The 16,202-nt window shown below is 47.8% G+C and overlaps 1 protein-coding gene across 1 annotated transcript in view; it reads right to left on the bottom strand.

Moving 5' to 3' along the window:
• The window catches only part of MNT (MAX network transcriptional repressor), a 62,045-nt gene extending 47,675 nt beyond the window's left edge, over positions 1–14,370 (bottom strand). The window contains exon 1 of the mRNA XM_081843527.1: positions 13,998–14,370. Within this exon, the coding sequence (XP_081699653.1) occupies positions 13,998–14,070 (73 nt within the window). The 5' untranslated portion in view covers positions 14,071–14,370. The remainder of the gene's footprint in view (positions 1–13,997) is intronic.
• Positions 14,371–16,202: the final 1,832 nt, after the last annotated feature.

The following is a 16,202-nucleotide window of genomic DNA, read 5'->3' as shown; positions in this document are numbered from 1 at the left end:
GCCAAAAGACCTATAAGTCGCATGCAGCATCTGCAGTACGGGATGCCAGCTTCTGGGGCGGGGAGAGAGAAAAGCGGGGCGGATTCCAGCGGCTGAACTCTTAAGCGCCATGCAACTGCATTGGCGAGTCAGGAAGCACACAGCAAAGCTGACCCAAAGCTCGGATTCTGCAATGTTGCACGCTTTGCTCAGGGTAGTTATGCAAGCCTCATGTGCCTGGTTTGTTCCGTATCTGAGACAGATCCAAGGAGCCCTGAACTGGGTGTTGTAGGCAAGCACCATCCCCTTCACACACATACACAGATGCGAATCCTGATCCAACAGAAGGCTCTGACATATAAAATTATCCAGACCTTCCTCTGTTGCCTTAAGGACTAGGAGCGTCAACCCTCAGGGTAGGAGGTGGGACTGGTGGAAGGGTTCTTTGAAGCTAGGCAAAATTCCCAGAAATCTTGGAATCCTCAGTTAATCTCTACAACGACCCTGTGAGGTAGGTTAAGAGGCTGGGACTGACTCCAAGCTTCATGGCTGACTGGGGATTCGAACCCCGATCTCCCAGGTCCTAGTCTGACACTCTAACCACTACACCCCACTGGCTTCCTAGAGTACTTCTGCCACAGGGCCGCTCTATAAATTAAGTAGGTAAATAAATATGGGGGAAAGCAAAATGCCACTTAGAGAAGGCTCTGAAATACTTCCCTTGAGCCTTGAATTTGTTTTATCCTGGATTGTTTTGTTTGATGTTTTAAAGTGTTGCAAAGCACTTTGAGATTGTTTTCTTGAAAATATAAAGTGGCATAGAAATTAAATGAAGAATAACAATAAATCTTATGGGGTGGGGGGAATGGCACCTTGACATTCCATTGTGGTGACCGTCACCTCGGTTTAAGGTGCCATTTGGAGATTAGCTTATACAGTACAGTGGTACCTTGGGTTCTGGAGGTCCGTTCTTAACCTGAAACTGTTCTTAACCTGAGGTACCACTTTAGCTAATGGGGCCTCCTGCTGCCACTGCCCCGCGATTTCTGTTCTCATCCTGAGGTAAAGTTCTTAACCCAAGGTACTATTTCTGGGATAGCAGAGTCTGTAACCTGAAGCGTCTGTAACCCGAGGTACCACTGTATATCTGAGTTTCTAACACTTCATATTGGTAGTGAGTGACAATTTTAACCTGCCCAAGAATGAAACAAGGGCTGTATGCATACCATACATTTAAAGCACACCATCCACCCACAAGAAAAGAATTGTGGGAACTGTAGTTTACTGCAGCACCCTTAAGAAACTATAATTCCCGTGATTATTATTATTTTTTTGAGGGGGTGCTTTAAAAGTATGATGTGTATGCAGCTCAGGTCACAGTGGAGGGTTCCCTTCCTCGAGGAAACAGAGGAGCCACACAGAAGGGAAGTTTTTGGAGGTTGACCACTGTGATACATCTTCTACCGGTAGCTCTAGGGATCTCTCTTAGCCGCAGGAGTGACTCACGCCTGCCCAGCTGGGTGGGGAGTTCAGGTAGGCGTCACCTGACCTAGATGGAGGCTCGTACCCACTGAGTCAGCTCCTATCCCAAAACATTCTTCCCACTTCCTGTTACATAAACATACGCAAAGAGTTACGCCAAGACGTCACAAAGTCACATTCCGTGGCCGGCTCAACAGGTGGCTACCACAGGTCAACCTACGGGCAATGGTGCTACTTATGTGTTGTTTTTTTTTTTTTTTTAAATAATTTTTATTGATTTTACAACATAAACAAAAAACAAATAAACATAACACGACTTCCCCGAACCTCCCCTTCACTGCATCCATATTTTAAAATTTTTAGCAATTCTTCATCCCATTTTTATATTTAATTCTCTTTAAAAAAAAATTCTATTTTATAAATTTCAATTTATAGCTGTAATTCTTTGTATCCAATCCCTTGACATCTTAACATTCCGAAATTTTACAACAATTTTTAAGATAGATTTTAAATTTTTTCCAGTCCTCCTCCACTGTCTCTTTCCTCTGGTCACGGATTGGTGCTACTTATGAGGAAGAAGTCTAGGGGTCCTCTCGACAGAACTGAGCATGGGAGCCCCGCAATGCAGCCAGGCTGCTTTAGCACATGCAGAAGTGAGGGAAGAAACGCAAACCTGTAAAAGACAGAATCACCCTCTCACCTGGTCAGAACATATGAGGCCAAAGCAGCGCTAGAAACTCAGGTACATAATCCAATTGCTAGTCTCAGGCTAGAAAAATAAATAAAAACTCCAGTATACAGATGCACATGCTCTTAAAATTAGAAAAGCAAGACGACCCAGAGGCTAGCGCTTGGGATATGGAGCTGGTTTCAGCACCCTCTTCAGCTGCAGGTTTCACAGCCTTGTGCATCAGTCTTCCAAATCCCCTTTCTGCCAAATGGGTATGCTGGTCAGTATTGCTTATCCACAATGCAAGGATGAATCCCAAGGCTACAAAACACTGCCGTGAGGCACCCCCTTAATATTCCCTGAAGGCCTAAGCCAGGTGTCCCTTCCAGATGTCTAAAACTACCTAACTGTCATCATTGCCAACGAGAAATATTTCCTAAAATGCAATTTGCATTTTCCCAGAAATCAGTCCTCCTGCAGCAGGGATGGGGAGCCTGTGGCCCTCCAGGTGTTGCTAGACTACACCTCCCATAACCGCCCATCAGCATGGCCAATGGCCAGGGATGATGGGAGTTGTAGTTCAGCAACAACCTGGAGAGCACCGTCCTGCCTCCCCGGGCCTAGGGGCCGCTGAAACATCTCCATCACCTCTGTTCACACTACAACTGCAATTTTGCTCAATAACCACAGGGCAAAGAACTTTGCAGGGTCTCACTGCCCATTCCCACCACACCCCCATGGATATCCTCTCAGGAAAAGTGTTAGAAACTCAGATATATAAGTTAAGCACCAAATGGCTCCTTAAATCAAGGTCGCAGTCGCCAGTGGTACCTCCAGTTATGAACTTAATTCATTCCGGAGGTCCATTCTTAACCTGAGGTACCACTTTACCTAATGGGGCTTCCCGCTGCCACTGCCACCGCCACGCGGTTTCTGTTCTCATCCTGAGGTAAAGTTCTTAACCTGAGGTACTACTTCTGGGTTAGCGGAGTCTGTAACCCGAAGTGTTTGTAACCCGAGGTGTTTTTAACCTGAGGTACCACTGTATCTGGGACGCGGGCGGCGCTGTGGAAGGTCGGCGATTCGAATCCCCATGACGAGGTAAGTTCCCGTTGCTCAGTCCCAGCTCCTGCCAACCTAGCAGTTCGAAAGAATGCCAGTGCAAGTAGATAAATAGGTACAGCTCTGGCGGGAAGGTAAACGGCGTTTCCGTGCGCTGCTCTGGTTTCACCAGAAGCGGCTTAGTCATGCTGGCCACATGACCCGGAAAAACTGTCTGTGGACAAATGCTGGCTCCCTCGGGCAGTAAAGCGAGATGAGCACCACAACCCCTGAGTCATTAGTGACTGGAGTTAACCATCCAGGGGTCCTTTACCTTTACCTTTTACCACTGTATCCTAGTTGCCCTTTGGTGGCAAGACAGCTCTTATTTTTCAAATGATGGACTGACTGTGATTGATACTCAGTTAAATATCTGACTAGTTCAGATGATAACCTTGAGCTAAATTAAGAACTTTGAGAACTTAAAAAAGTAAAGTCACTTAATCCAGTCCACATCTATTTCGGCCTATTCCTACCTCTTTTTTTTTTAAGGGTGACTGCTCCTGCTCAGGCTGCACAGAAATAGCAATTTGGTTCCAGAAATTCATTCTGATTATGCAGATAAAATGTAACTGATAGAATTATACAGGATGGGAAAACAGTGTGTAAAAATAGTGTCCAGATCCAATGATCCGCAGATGGTGGAGATGTCAGGTGCCATCCTGGTACCCAGATATCTCCACTTGGTTGCAAGTGGTTGGACGCCAGGTGCAAAATGCAAATTTCAAACACTGATCTGGAACCTCAGAGCACAGGTTAATCCTCGAATCAGGGAAGCGCAACATAGATAACCATTATTCCCACTTTACAGATAGGGGAGATGGAAGACTGACAGCAAAACCATGGCTGAACAGCATTCATGCCACCGTTTTTTTCGCTTTGTTTCTCAAGCGGCCCCCATCTCTGCCAGCCGGTTTGTCTGGGTTTTGCCTCAGCTACAGTAGGCGGGTGCCCCAGAACTGAGGAACAATCTCTGCTTTGAAACAGATTTCAAGGGAGAAGCCTTGAAACACCCAGAAGCTTAGTTGGGACATTGGCCTCCAACCATCAAAAAGGAAAACAGAAAAGCACACACAACCACACACAAAGGTGACCTCAGGTGTGACTGGTTTTCCTAAGTAGGTGACTTGCCTCCCTGTAATCCTTGCCAATGAAAGGTTGTTGTATTCTTTCCCAACTACCTTGAAAGGTAGGCTGGTGTTGCCTCAGCCAAGCTGAGAGCACACAAAGTCCTCAAGGAAGTAGTTACCAAAGGAAAAGCACCCATTCTACAGATCCAACCACAGTAGAGACCTTATTTAAACCATTGTTTTCCAAGGGAGTCATTGTGATAACTGCAACAGAAGAGCCACATGCACCGCCTACATTATCACTTGATGGCCACGGCCACGGAAGCAGCTCAGCTAAAGGAGCTGAGTCTTTTGCCTCCAGCCATCCTCTTCCACGAATCTGCCCAGCCCCTTAACCTAATGCCATTTAAGTCAATAGCCGCAACTGTGGCAGGAAATTCCCTAAGTTGATGATGCAATGAAGACAACATTTATATAGATAGATAAATTCAGGTAACTGGGACACGAGTAGCAAGACCTAATTGTAAGTCATCTGAAGCTGGGGCTATGGGGGGTGTTAAGGGAGGGACAGTGCCTCTAACAAGGGACGTGTCACACTCCTTCTGGGGTAGTTTGTCTGCCTTTGGTCCCCCACCCTGCACTCAGCTCTCACCTGTGGCTCCTAGAAGATGTCAGCATGTGACAGTGGCCACACGGGAAATGGCTTAGACTAGCCGACTAAGCCAGGTGAAGGTAGCCAGCCGATGGGTCTCAAACCCTCGGAGAGTTAGGGACTTCCCCTGGGTACGAAGACAGGTTCTTCTACCTAGACTCTAGGTACCCCATCGAGGAGAAGGAAAACTCTGCCCTTAAAACCTCCACTGCCTTGCGGGAAATTTTCAGAAGAAAAGGCTAAGGAGTAAACACTCCTTAGTGTTGGTGCTGACCTTTCAAACCCTAAACGGCCTCGGTTCAGTATACCTGAAAGTGCGTCTCAACTCCCATCGTTCTGCCCGGACACTGAGGTCCAGCGCCGAGGGCCTTCTGGCAGTTCCTTCACTGCTAGAAGCCAACTTACAGGGAACCAGGCAGAGGGCCTTCTCGGTAGTGGCACCCGCCCTGTGGAACGCCCTCCCACCAGATGTCAAAGAACAACTACCAGACTTTTAGAAGACATTTGAAGGCAGCCCTGTTTAGGGAAGCTTTTAATGTTTATTAAAATTGTATTTAAATACAGACTATTGTATTTTAATACAGTGGTACCTCGGGTTAAGAACTTAATTCGTTCTGGAGGTCTGTTCTTAACCTGAAACTGTTCTTAACCTGAAGCACTACTTTAGCTAATGGGGCCTCCTGCTGCTGCTGCGCCGCCACTGCACGATTTCTGTTCTCATCCTGAAGCAAAGTTCTTAACCCGAGGTACTATTTCTAGGTTAGCAGAATCTGTAACCTGAAGCATCTGTAACCCAAGGTACCATGGTATTCTGTTGGAAGCCGCCCAAAGTGGCTGGGGAAACTCAGCCAGATGGGCAGGGTATAAATAATACATTATTATTAAATTATTATATTGTTACTATGGAAAGCCAGAGTGGAGTCCCTAAGGCAGTTGGGTGGCACCTTTTTCCAGCAACTCCTGCAGCCAAGCTGGCGCCAAACGTATTGCTCTGCTTTCCTTTGGACCACATCAGCCAGGATGGGCAGCCCAGGACCTCCATACACACCAACCAGGCTTGCACCCCAGGGAGATCATTTCGGTGCTGCTAACACAGATATTTGACTTCACCCCTGGAGGCGCACTCCATTCTCTCTTGGGACAGATGGATGACAACAACAACACCTGTAGCTGCACTGAAAGGAACAACTGCATCATCCTAAATAGAGTATGTCGGGGATTCCCAAACTATGGTCTGCAAGATTCATTCAGGTGATCCAGTCTCAGTGAAGCGCAGTGGCTACAAACATTGTTCCTAGACCCTGGCAGTCTACTCAGGTGGTGAGCAGGATGAATCAGAAGTGATGGGGGGGCACTTGAAAGTAACTATGTTCTTGTTGTTGTTGTTGTTGTTGTTGTTATTATTTCCAAGATGGCAGACTTAGGCGTCCTCCAAGGTTTGCAGAAGTACAAAAAAAAAAAAAAAGCTTTAGGAAACCCACCCCCCAAAAAACTCAGCACAATGATGACTGAGTGTTCTTGGTTGTGCGGTGCTGAGCCTGAGCAGAAGCACTTCACTCACACACTGCAAGAATTTGTTGCAGGTCCCACCTGAATACTGCCATCTCAATTCACCCAGGCCTTGTGTAACCCAAACAGCACCATCTATAACTCCACCATCCTTCCTCTGCATAAGAGAGAGCTACTGGCAAACTCAGGGAAATGGCAAGATATGCAGGAGGACTAAAAAAGAAAAATAAATTGGGGGGGACATTGGCCCTTGAGGGAAAACACCCGAAAACAGCCTAATGAGGACTAAGCATGATCAACAAACGCAGTGTGTGTTTATGGGGATGAAGAGATCATGGGAACACTTAAGGGATTGAGTAACGGAATGGAGTTCTTGAAAGAAGGCATGGTCGGCTGAGTGTCATCCTGAACTGGCATGCACTCCACATTGCAACATTTTCTTGCAGGCTCCAGGTAGGATGTCTCTAACGACAGTGTATCCCAATGTTACCTCTCCATTCCATTGATTTATTCCAAGAATTTGCAGGTTTTACAGCTGCGACCTTCCCCCACGTGCTGAGAGCCCTCTGTTGTGTGACCATCTTCCAATGTGATGTAGTAGATTTAAAAGGGATTTGTGTCAGCACCCTATGCTCCCCACGTACTATATTCCTCACCTGCATCAGCTGACTGGGTGAACTTGGGCCAGTCGCTGTTTCTCAGCCTAGCCTACCTCACAGGACTGTTGTAAAGATAAAAGGAGGAAAGGAGGAAAACAATGACCACCAGCTTGATCTCCTGGGAGGAAAGTCTGGATTCTAAATGATGATGCAGCAGAAGAGGTAATAAAACAACTACCACAACAACACAAGGTGGGTGGAAAAAGAGGAATCTATCCTGCAGCTCTGAGACGTCTTTCTTTTTGCTTTTGTGGTTGAATTTTAATTTCCTTCTCATCCACCTTTCCTGGAGTGACTCACTGCTGAGACAATACGTTTCAGGCTACCTCCCATCAGATATGACACACACACAAAACACAGACATTTGATCCTCCACTGTGGTTGCAAAAGCTATGCCCCCCCCTTGCATTGGAGAGGCCTGCCACCCATGGCAAGTAACAGGAAGGCAAGGGAAGAAAACAAAAAAAAAGGGGGGGAATTCCCCCAACTCTTTTGGCAAGAGATTTCACATCGTGAGCAGGTCTAAAAGCATCGCTCAAAGATTTAAAGCAGGAGACCTTGAACCGCCCCTAACCCTACGTCACAGAAAAAAACAATCCAGATTTCAGAAAAGCGAACACAAGTGCTGTCAACACAGGTAAGGTGCTGGCGTTCCGTCCCATCGATGTGCAGGCCACTCTGCAGTGAAGCCAAATTATCGGCTCCCTGCCCCAAGGAGCTTGCAAATTAGAAACCAGCCAACTGTGTGTGAGAGAGAGGGGGACTATGGACGGAGACCGTGGTAGATGGTATTATGGGATGCCGGGGCACTGCACATGGGGCCTCCAAGCAGCTATTTGTTGCTACTTATCTATAGGGGATGAAGTTGACTCAGTGGAAGAACAACAGCAGGAGCACCTTGAGGCCCTGAATCAAAACAGTGATCAGCCTTTCCCCTACCCAAGAGAAACTGTTTGCTCATTAGGCAAATGATGAGTAGGATCTGCGACAAAATGTTGCAGCGTGGAATTCTCCCCTCTCAGGATTCTAGTTGGACTCAGAAATGTCCACTTCCAGGATACTCCAGTTGCTCTCCCACCAAGTTTTCTAATTCTCACCCTCCACACACACAAAAAACCCCAGACAGCATTCTGTGCCCATAGACCAGTATTATTTATTATTATTGTTATTTAATAGTTAAGCTTCTGTCCCACACTTCTTCCCAAGGAACTACAAGGCAGTGAAAACAAATGACTAAAAAAACACACACCATAAAAGCAATCCCAGTACAGATGCAAACTGGGGAAGATCTCCACGCAAAAGGCTAGTTGAAAGAGGAACGTCTTCTGCAGGTGCCGAAAAGACAGCTGGGAGGCTGCCTGTCTAATATTTAATGGGAGTGCATTCCAGAGGGCAGGTGCCAGGACACTGAAGACCCGATTGCAATATTGTATGGAATGCACCTGATTAAGATGGTATCTGCCAGACGCCCCTGTCTGCAAAGCACAGGGATCAACCGGATACAACAGCAGGTGAGACCATATTTCAGGTATGCGGATCCCAAGCTCTAGGGGACTTTATACACGGGAACCAGCACCTTGAGCCTAGCCCAGTAGGCTTGGGACGGGGACAAGGTGTTGCTGCTTCGACATATAAGCAATAACAGTCAACAGAACTGAAACAGATTCAGAACGTGGTTTAATCATGATAAGCCAGACACAAAAAGCCCCAGAAATATAACTGCACCTAAGTGACAACTGGCTCAGTCGGTAGAGCGTGAGACTCTTAATCTCAGGGTTGTGGGTTCGAGTCCCACATTGGGTGAAAGAATTCTGCATTGCAGGGAGTTGGACTAGAGGGCCCTCATGGCCCCTTCCAACTCTACAATTCTAGGACTCTATAAAATTATTGTAGGTCAGGTTGGAGGACACCCATCTCCTATCCTGCCAGTTGCTCAGGCCCCAGCACCCTGCTAGGGACCATAAGGGGTGGGTGCCTTTTCTTCTGTTCTGCCCCACCTTAATTATTTCCCTGGTCCAGGGTGTCAAGCAGTGCTTCGCAGCCAGATCCACTCTGCGTTTTGATTTCCCACAATGCCCCTGATGTTAAGTGTTGTCCAAGGGCATTGTGGGAAACCAAAGGGGGACCTAGACACAGCCATCTTTGCGCTGCTTCAGGAGCCACTCAGAGGAGTGGGGCCAATCGGAGAACACTTTGCCTAGCTCCCTCCCACCAAACCTGGAGCCAGTCCAAAGATTTAAGGGCCTCTTCTAACCCAAATCTTGCCTGACACATGCAGCGGCCAGCTAAAAGGTTAGAAACTCAGCTATGTAAGCGAGGCGCCAAATGGCTCCTTAAACCAAGATTGCAGTCGCCAAAAAAGGATCGCCTAGTTGCCATTTGGGGGTGAGACGGTTCTAAAAGTCTTATTGGCCTGTGACTGATTCTCAGTTAAACGTCTGGCCAGCTCAGATGGCAACCTTGAGCTGGCTTAAGAAGTTAGAGAACATAGAGAAGAAACATCACACAATCCACATATATATTGGCCAATTCCGACTTCTTTTTCTTAATGGCAACACAGACCATTCACAACGAAAGAATGTTCTTCACACCTGTGAGGTGGGATAAGTGAAGGCAAGCTGCAACAATTAACTATAATGTTGTTCGCTGCTTTGGGTAATCCACAAAAACAGGGCAGGGACTCAAACGATGCTGCTTTCTGGTTTCCAGAAGCACAACGCCTAACCACGGAGGATGTGCATGGCCCAGGTAAAGGCAACCTTTGACCGTCCAGCATGGCCAGGGATGATGGGAATTGTAGTCCAGGAAAATGTGGAGGTTCCCCACAGCTCACCTAGGCTTATCCACGGAATTGTCTCCAAGACAATGGCCGCCTTCCTGCCTGACCACTGTTCCTCTGTCCCTAGCTGTCACTCTTCCCCTGCCCACCCACGAGATATGGATTGAAAACCAGACTTCAGCATAGCATACTAAATCTCAGATATTGCCCCCACTATTACGACTATTGGTTAATCAGGGTAGCTGATGGGTCTCAAACCCAGTGTGAGTTAAGGACTTCCCCTGCATGTGAAGACAGAAAGGAAGATTGAGCAGAGGAGACCAATTGTGGGTCCAACGGTCAAGAAGACGGTTTCTGCATGTACTGTAGAGGGAAGTAAGAGGCAGATGGGGCTTGTCCACCTGGAAAGGTAGCCCATCCAGGAGAAGGAAAACTGATCTTAAATCTACGTTGCCTTGTAGGAAATCTTCGGGAGGAGAAAAGGCTACACAAATCTGGAGTGCAGTCCCTAAGATGGTTCAATGGTGCCTTGAAGGCCACCTTCCAGCAACATGTTCAGCCAAGCTGGTGCCAAACGCTTTGCTCTGCCCTTTTTGGACCACATCAGCAAGGCCAAGGAGGAAGTATTTCCGTCTGGGCAGCCCAGGACCTCCATGCACACTGCCCAGCCTTGTGCCCCGGGGAGGTCACTTCAGTGCTGCTAACACAGCGGTTTGACTTCACCCCCGGAGGCGCACTCCACTGTCTCTCGAGACAGACAGATGCCAACAACAAGCTGATTTTTTGTAATTGCACGATATATCATTGAGTTCTTAGGAGAAAAGCATGGCAAACTGTGTTCCAAGCCAGGAACCGATTTCATAAGGAAACAGGTACAACTGCGGTCACACACCCACAGGCCAACCTGCCTCCACAATGTTGCTTACTGAGCTATGAGCCATATGTAAATTTTCAAAATGAAAGCTGTGGATTAATACGGGACAGGGCGAGGAGGAAGGAGATGGGAGAGTAGCTACATGATGGGTCTCAGATCTGCCCTACATACATAGCAGCAGTTTCCGTGCACTCTGGCTTCCGTCACAGTGTTCCATTGCTCCAGAAGCGGTTTAGTCACGCTGGCCACATGACCCGGAAAGCTGTCTGTGGACAAATGTTGGTTCCCTTGGCCTGAAAGGCAAGATAAGCACTGCACCCCATAGTCGCCTTTGGCTAGACTTCACCATCCAGGGGTCCTTTACGTTTTTACACAGCAGCAGTACTAATATAGTATGACAATTCTGTAGGATAGTACAAATTCTTGTCTGCCTGCATTTCTGAAGCTGTTGTTACTTCAAGCCAATCAGAGACAGGTAAGATATCTGGGTTCAAAAAAGTAAGGCAAGATTCCCCCCTAAATGCACCTTTTATTTATCAAACAATATTTAAATTATTCTGCAGCACAGTCCACACGCCTGGGGCTGATTGCAGGGACATGGCTGTTGTTTGCTACAAGCCATAAACAGATAGTTGAAGGAGATCTGGATTAAAAGTCTATTTATGACCCCTAACAGTACAAAGCTATATCCATGCAAGCAGTTCAGAGTGTACGCAGTGCTATAAAGCATAATGATGATTAATAGGATGTATGTCTGGAAGATCCCAGACTCAGCATCCTTAACCACAACCATTTTTAATCCGGAGCTCTCCTCCTTTCGGAATACAGTAGAAAGCAGCGTGCTGGGTTCCCCCCAACAGATCTTCACCAAATTAATTTTCATTGTCAATATTCCCAAATTCTATGTTGTCATTCCACGGAGCACAGCCCCAAGCTCTGAGCTGCCTGCATGGTGAATACAGCAGGTCTTTACCACGAGCCCCGAATACAAACAAGAGGTCTGGAGTTTTAAAATCTGTTATTCAGATTACAGCAAATAAAAATTAAAAAAAAACGGCATGCTGGTTTTCAGATCTTTCCTGCATGCCATTTCACACCACCCTCGTTATCATCACCACCAACGTTCCTGCAGCACAAACAAGTGAGGGCAGGCCCTCCCCACCACCCTCGTGTACGCACAAGCGCGCGAACGAGAGAGCGCGTACACGCGCATACAGTAGTTGCAAGAATGAAAGCGCGCATCCAAGCAGCAGCAGCGGCAGCACAGCAGAGAGGGAGTGTCCCCAGCGCACGTGGTCGAGGGCAGGGCCTTGACACGTCACCCGTTCCCCGCTAACCAATGGAACGGGCCTGGAACGCAGAGCAAACACGCAACGTTCCAAACCTGGGGGAGGGGGAAGAAAATGAAAAAAAAAAAAGATACAAGCGACGCCAACGTTCCATTGTGCGCTTAGATCTCGACCACGCGCTAACGCAAGCATCTCTCCGGAATTTTAATGTGTGCATATGTGTGTGTGTGTAGCGTGTGTATGCGGGGCGGAGGGGATCGGTTCCTCCCGCATGCAGCAACAGCCCTTTCTGGATCTCTCCCAGCAGATTTCCCAATTAGGGGAGCGGCGCATCATCAGACGAAAGAGGCGGAAATAGTTAAAAAAAAAGTGCATCATATGACACCCCCCCTCCCTCCCTCGTCTTAAGATCAGGAGCGCCAACAGCCCCGCCACCGCCCTGGAAAAGCCTCCGTCGAGAACGAGAAGGAAACGCTTCCCCTCCCCAAAAGGAAACCCAACAGATTCAAACCCTCCCCACAGTTGCTGCCTAATGAATAACTGCTCCTGATGATAAATCAGGAGGCATCGTCAAAAAAAAAAAACAGAACGGGGAGGCAGTAGGAAGGAAAGGTTCCTATCTTTTTTCTATTACGGTTTTTTTTCTTTTTGGCGCATAACTACATGACATCGTAACCCACCCTCTGATCCAGCCCGCCTCTTAAAAGCCTGCGCGCGCCTCCTTGCATTCACTATGCGCCTTAGAAAGTTTAAGAAGGAAATAATTAAAACCGTGTGAAAAGGACGGATCGCTGCCGGATGCATGAATGAAGAACCGCAAGAGCAGGCAGAGACCCAAGCATAATTAATTATGGCTATTACGTGGGCTGCATCGGTTAACTACGTCCGTGTTGCAAAGGCTTGTTTTTCTTCCTAGCCCTCCTTACACTGCAGGGCGGAAAGGGGTCAGGTAGTTTATTTTTGGGGGGTGGCAATAAACGCGAGCACGGGAATCGGAGAGAATCTGCCCATCCGCAGGAAATGAATGGGCTGAATTATTATTTTTTAGTATATACATACATGCATACATATCTCGGCTAGCATGTGTCAGCAAATTCAGAGTAAACGCAGAATGAAGCATTTAGACCACGTTGACAGGCTGCTCCCGCCCCCGGCTGTAATCCTGAACGCATTTACCTGGGAGTAAATCCAATCTAACACAATGGGGCTTGCTTCTAAGTAGACACGTCCACAACGCGCTTGTTAAGCGAGGCAGCCTGCTATCCTCACAACCGCCGCCTCGTTAGGCAATCTCATATTTTTCTTAACCCGGTGCAAAGATATTTCCGATCACCCCGCCCAAATGTTCATTAAAACGAAACAAAAAAAGGGACATTTTACAAAAACGGGAGGAGGGGAGGAAGGAGGGGAGAAGCCGACTAGAAACCCCCACTGACGAGAACCGACGAGAAATCAGAAGACCTGATCATCATTGCAAAATCTGCGCTACGGAGGAGAAAGCAATCGTAACGCAGTGCAATTTTTTTTAAGCAAAGCGGGGGGGGGGGGACTCACCACCTAACCCGCCAAAATAAATACGACGGCTTCGGTTGGGGGAACCGACGGGCCCCGAGCCCGAGGCGCTGTTTGCTCAGCGGCGAATCCGAGGGGACTTACTCCCGTGTCAAATGCACGCACAAGGCTTTGCAATCCGAGGCGAAAGCGCTGCAAGCCTGTGACAAGGGGGAGTGCAATCCCCGGGCTTCCGACTAAAAGGCGACTCGCCTCGCGCTGCAAAGTTGGTTTCTCTTCCAACAATCAAAAAACGGGGGGAGGGGAGGGAATATGATAAATCCCACCGCGTGCATTATTATTTTTTAATTATTCTGCGTTTCTTTCAAAAAGGAGAGACACGAGATCTTAATTCCCACCACCACCACCACCCCTGGCTTACCACGTGTTTTCTGTTGTTGCTGAGCTTGCCATTCTAGATACCTGGCCGCTTCTAACAATGTCTCAATGCTCATTTCTCGGGGCTGCGTTTCGGCGGAGGATCCAAAGTCTTGGGGAGACTTATGGGGAAAAATAAAATAAAAAAAGTGGAGAAGGGAAACTCCACGCTGCCACCCCCGCGGCAGGATTCTTTAATTTTAATGTCGGGGTTTGGTTCTTTTGCAAAGGGGGAAGAGGGAGGGGGGGAGGAGGAAAAAAAAATAAAGAAGCCGGAGCCAGCCAGGCGATCGCCCCCTCCGCCCCGAGCCCCTCTGCGAACCTTCCAGACAAGGAAAGGGCTTTGTAACAAGATGGCGATGTGTAACAGAAACACAACAAGAAAAAAAGGGACTGACACGGCCCTCAGCTACTATAGGGAGAATTGCAGGCAAAGCCCGGACTGGATTACAACGCTTCGCCGGACGGGAGCGCGCCTGCTTGCTTTTCCTTTTGGGTTTTTTTTTTTTTTGACAGGACGGGAGTTTCCGCTTAGACGTCTCAGCGCAGCATGGCACGATTGTGAAAAGAAACAAACACAAAGCCCTCTTCCTGGGCGGTGCCGTTCCAGGCTGCACGTGGAGGCGGGCATGCTCGGGTGCTTTCCTGCAGGCGTTCTTTGCACGTAGAAAACTAGGGTGTCCCATGATGGGTTTTGTTGTGTCAACATAATCGCAATGCTAATTATTAATCCGTTAGGTGCTGTTTCATAATGCTTGGGCAATTTGGCCTATTAATAGGTATCAATAAACCTGCCCTTCTAACTATCTTTTTGTGTATGTCCCTTGATCGCAAATTCTGATAGATTTTGCCCCAGATCACTGAGCTGGCACAGAGGTCTCAACTCATCATGGTAATCTTACCCAAACCAGACTCCTTGCAGCTGTTGATAACAACTTTGTGTGGGCCATGCATATCAATGTAAGTATATACCGGTAAATAGATAAAGTAGGTAAAGGGAAAGGACCCCTGGATGGTTAAGTCCAGTCAAAGGTGACTATGGGATGCAGTGCTCATCTTGCTTTTTGGGCCGAGGGAGCCGGCATTTGTGCACAGACAGCTTTCCGGGTCATGTGGCCAGCATGACTAAACCGCTACTGGCACAACGGAACACCGTGACGGAAACCAGAGTGCACGGAAACGCCATTTACCTTCCTGCCATAGTGGTACCTATTTATCTACTTGTGCCAGTGTGCTTTCGAACTGCTAGGTTGGCAGGAGCTGGGACCGAGCAACGGGAGCTCACCCCATTGTGTGGATTCAAACTGCCGACCTTCCAATCAGCAAGCCCAAGAGACTCAGTGGTTTAGACCACAGTGCCACCTGCTCCCCGAGATAAATAGGTAGCACTGCGGCGGGAAGGTAAGCGGCATTTCTGTGCCCTCTGGTATGTCATCACAGTGTCCTGATGCGCCAGAAGCGGTCTAGTCATACTGGCCACATGATCGGGAAAGCTGTCTGTGCACAAACGCCGGTTCCCTCGGCCTGATGGGAGGGGTGGATCTGAACTGATTCATCAGGGTTCATCTCATTCTTCTCCTGGAGAAGGTGCCACCTTCAATCCCCGCCATCTCCAGGCAGGTCAGATAACAATCCCCTCCTTAAATCCCAGAGAGCTGCTGTGGGTCAGTTTAGAGTAGACAATGCAGTAAGCCTGCAATTTACATGCATTTTTGTGCGCATCAGCTTTACGCACGGGGCAAAATAAAAAAATTACAAAAATCAGGAAGTGGGGTCATAAAAGAGGCAGCATTCTAGGATAAATGACTTTGGCAATCCTACCTGCCATTGAACCCAACATGGTTTGACAACACCTGATTCTGGATTTGGCACAATCCCCGGTTCTGCACTTAGGCAGGAAGACCCAGATGCCCAAATATAAGATGTGGGGCTTCTGGCTTACTAGCAGTACATGTAAAAATGATCTGGGGGTCTTTGGTGGACCACAAGCTTAATGAGTCAACAGTGTGATGCAGCAGCAAAAAAGGTGAATGCTATTCTAGGCTGCATCAATAGAAGTATAGTGTCCAGTTCAAGGCAAGAAATAGGACCACTCCATCCTGCTTTGGTGAGACCACACCTGGAATACTGTGTCTAATTCTGGGCACCACTATTTAAGAAGGATGATGACAAGCTGTGATGTGTGCCAAGGAGGGCAACCAAGATGATC

The sequence above is a fragment of the Podarcis erhardii genome, assembly GCF_964252035.2.
Source record: "Podarcis erhardii genome assembly, chromosome: 16".
Taxonomy (NCBI): Eukaryota; Metazoa; Chordata; class Lepidosauria; order Squamata; family Lacertidae; genus Podarcis; species Podarcis erhardii.
This window is presented reverse-complemented; position numbering and strand designations above follow the sequence as displayed.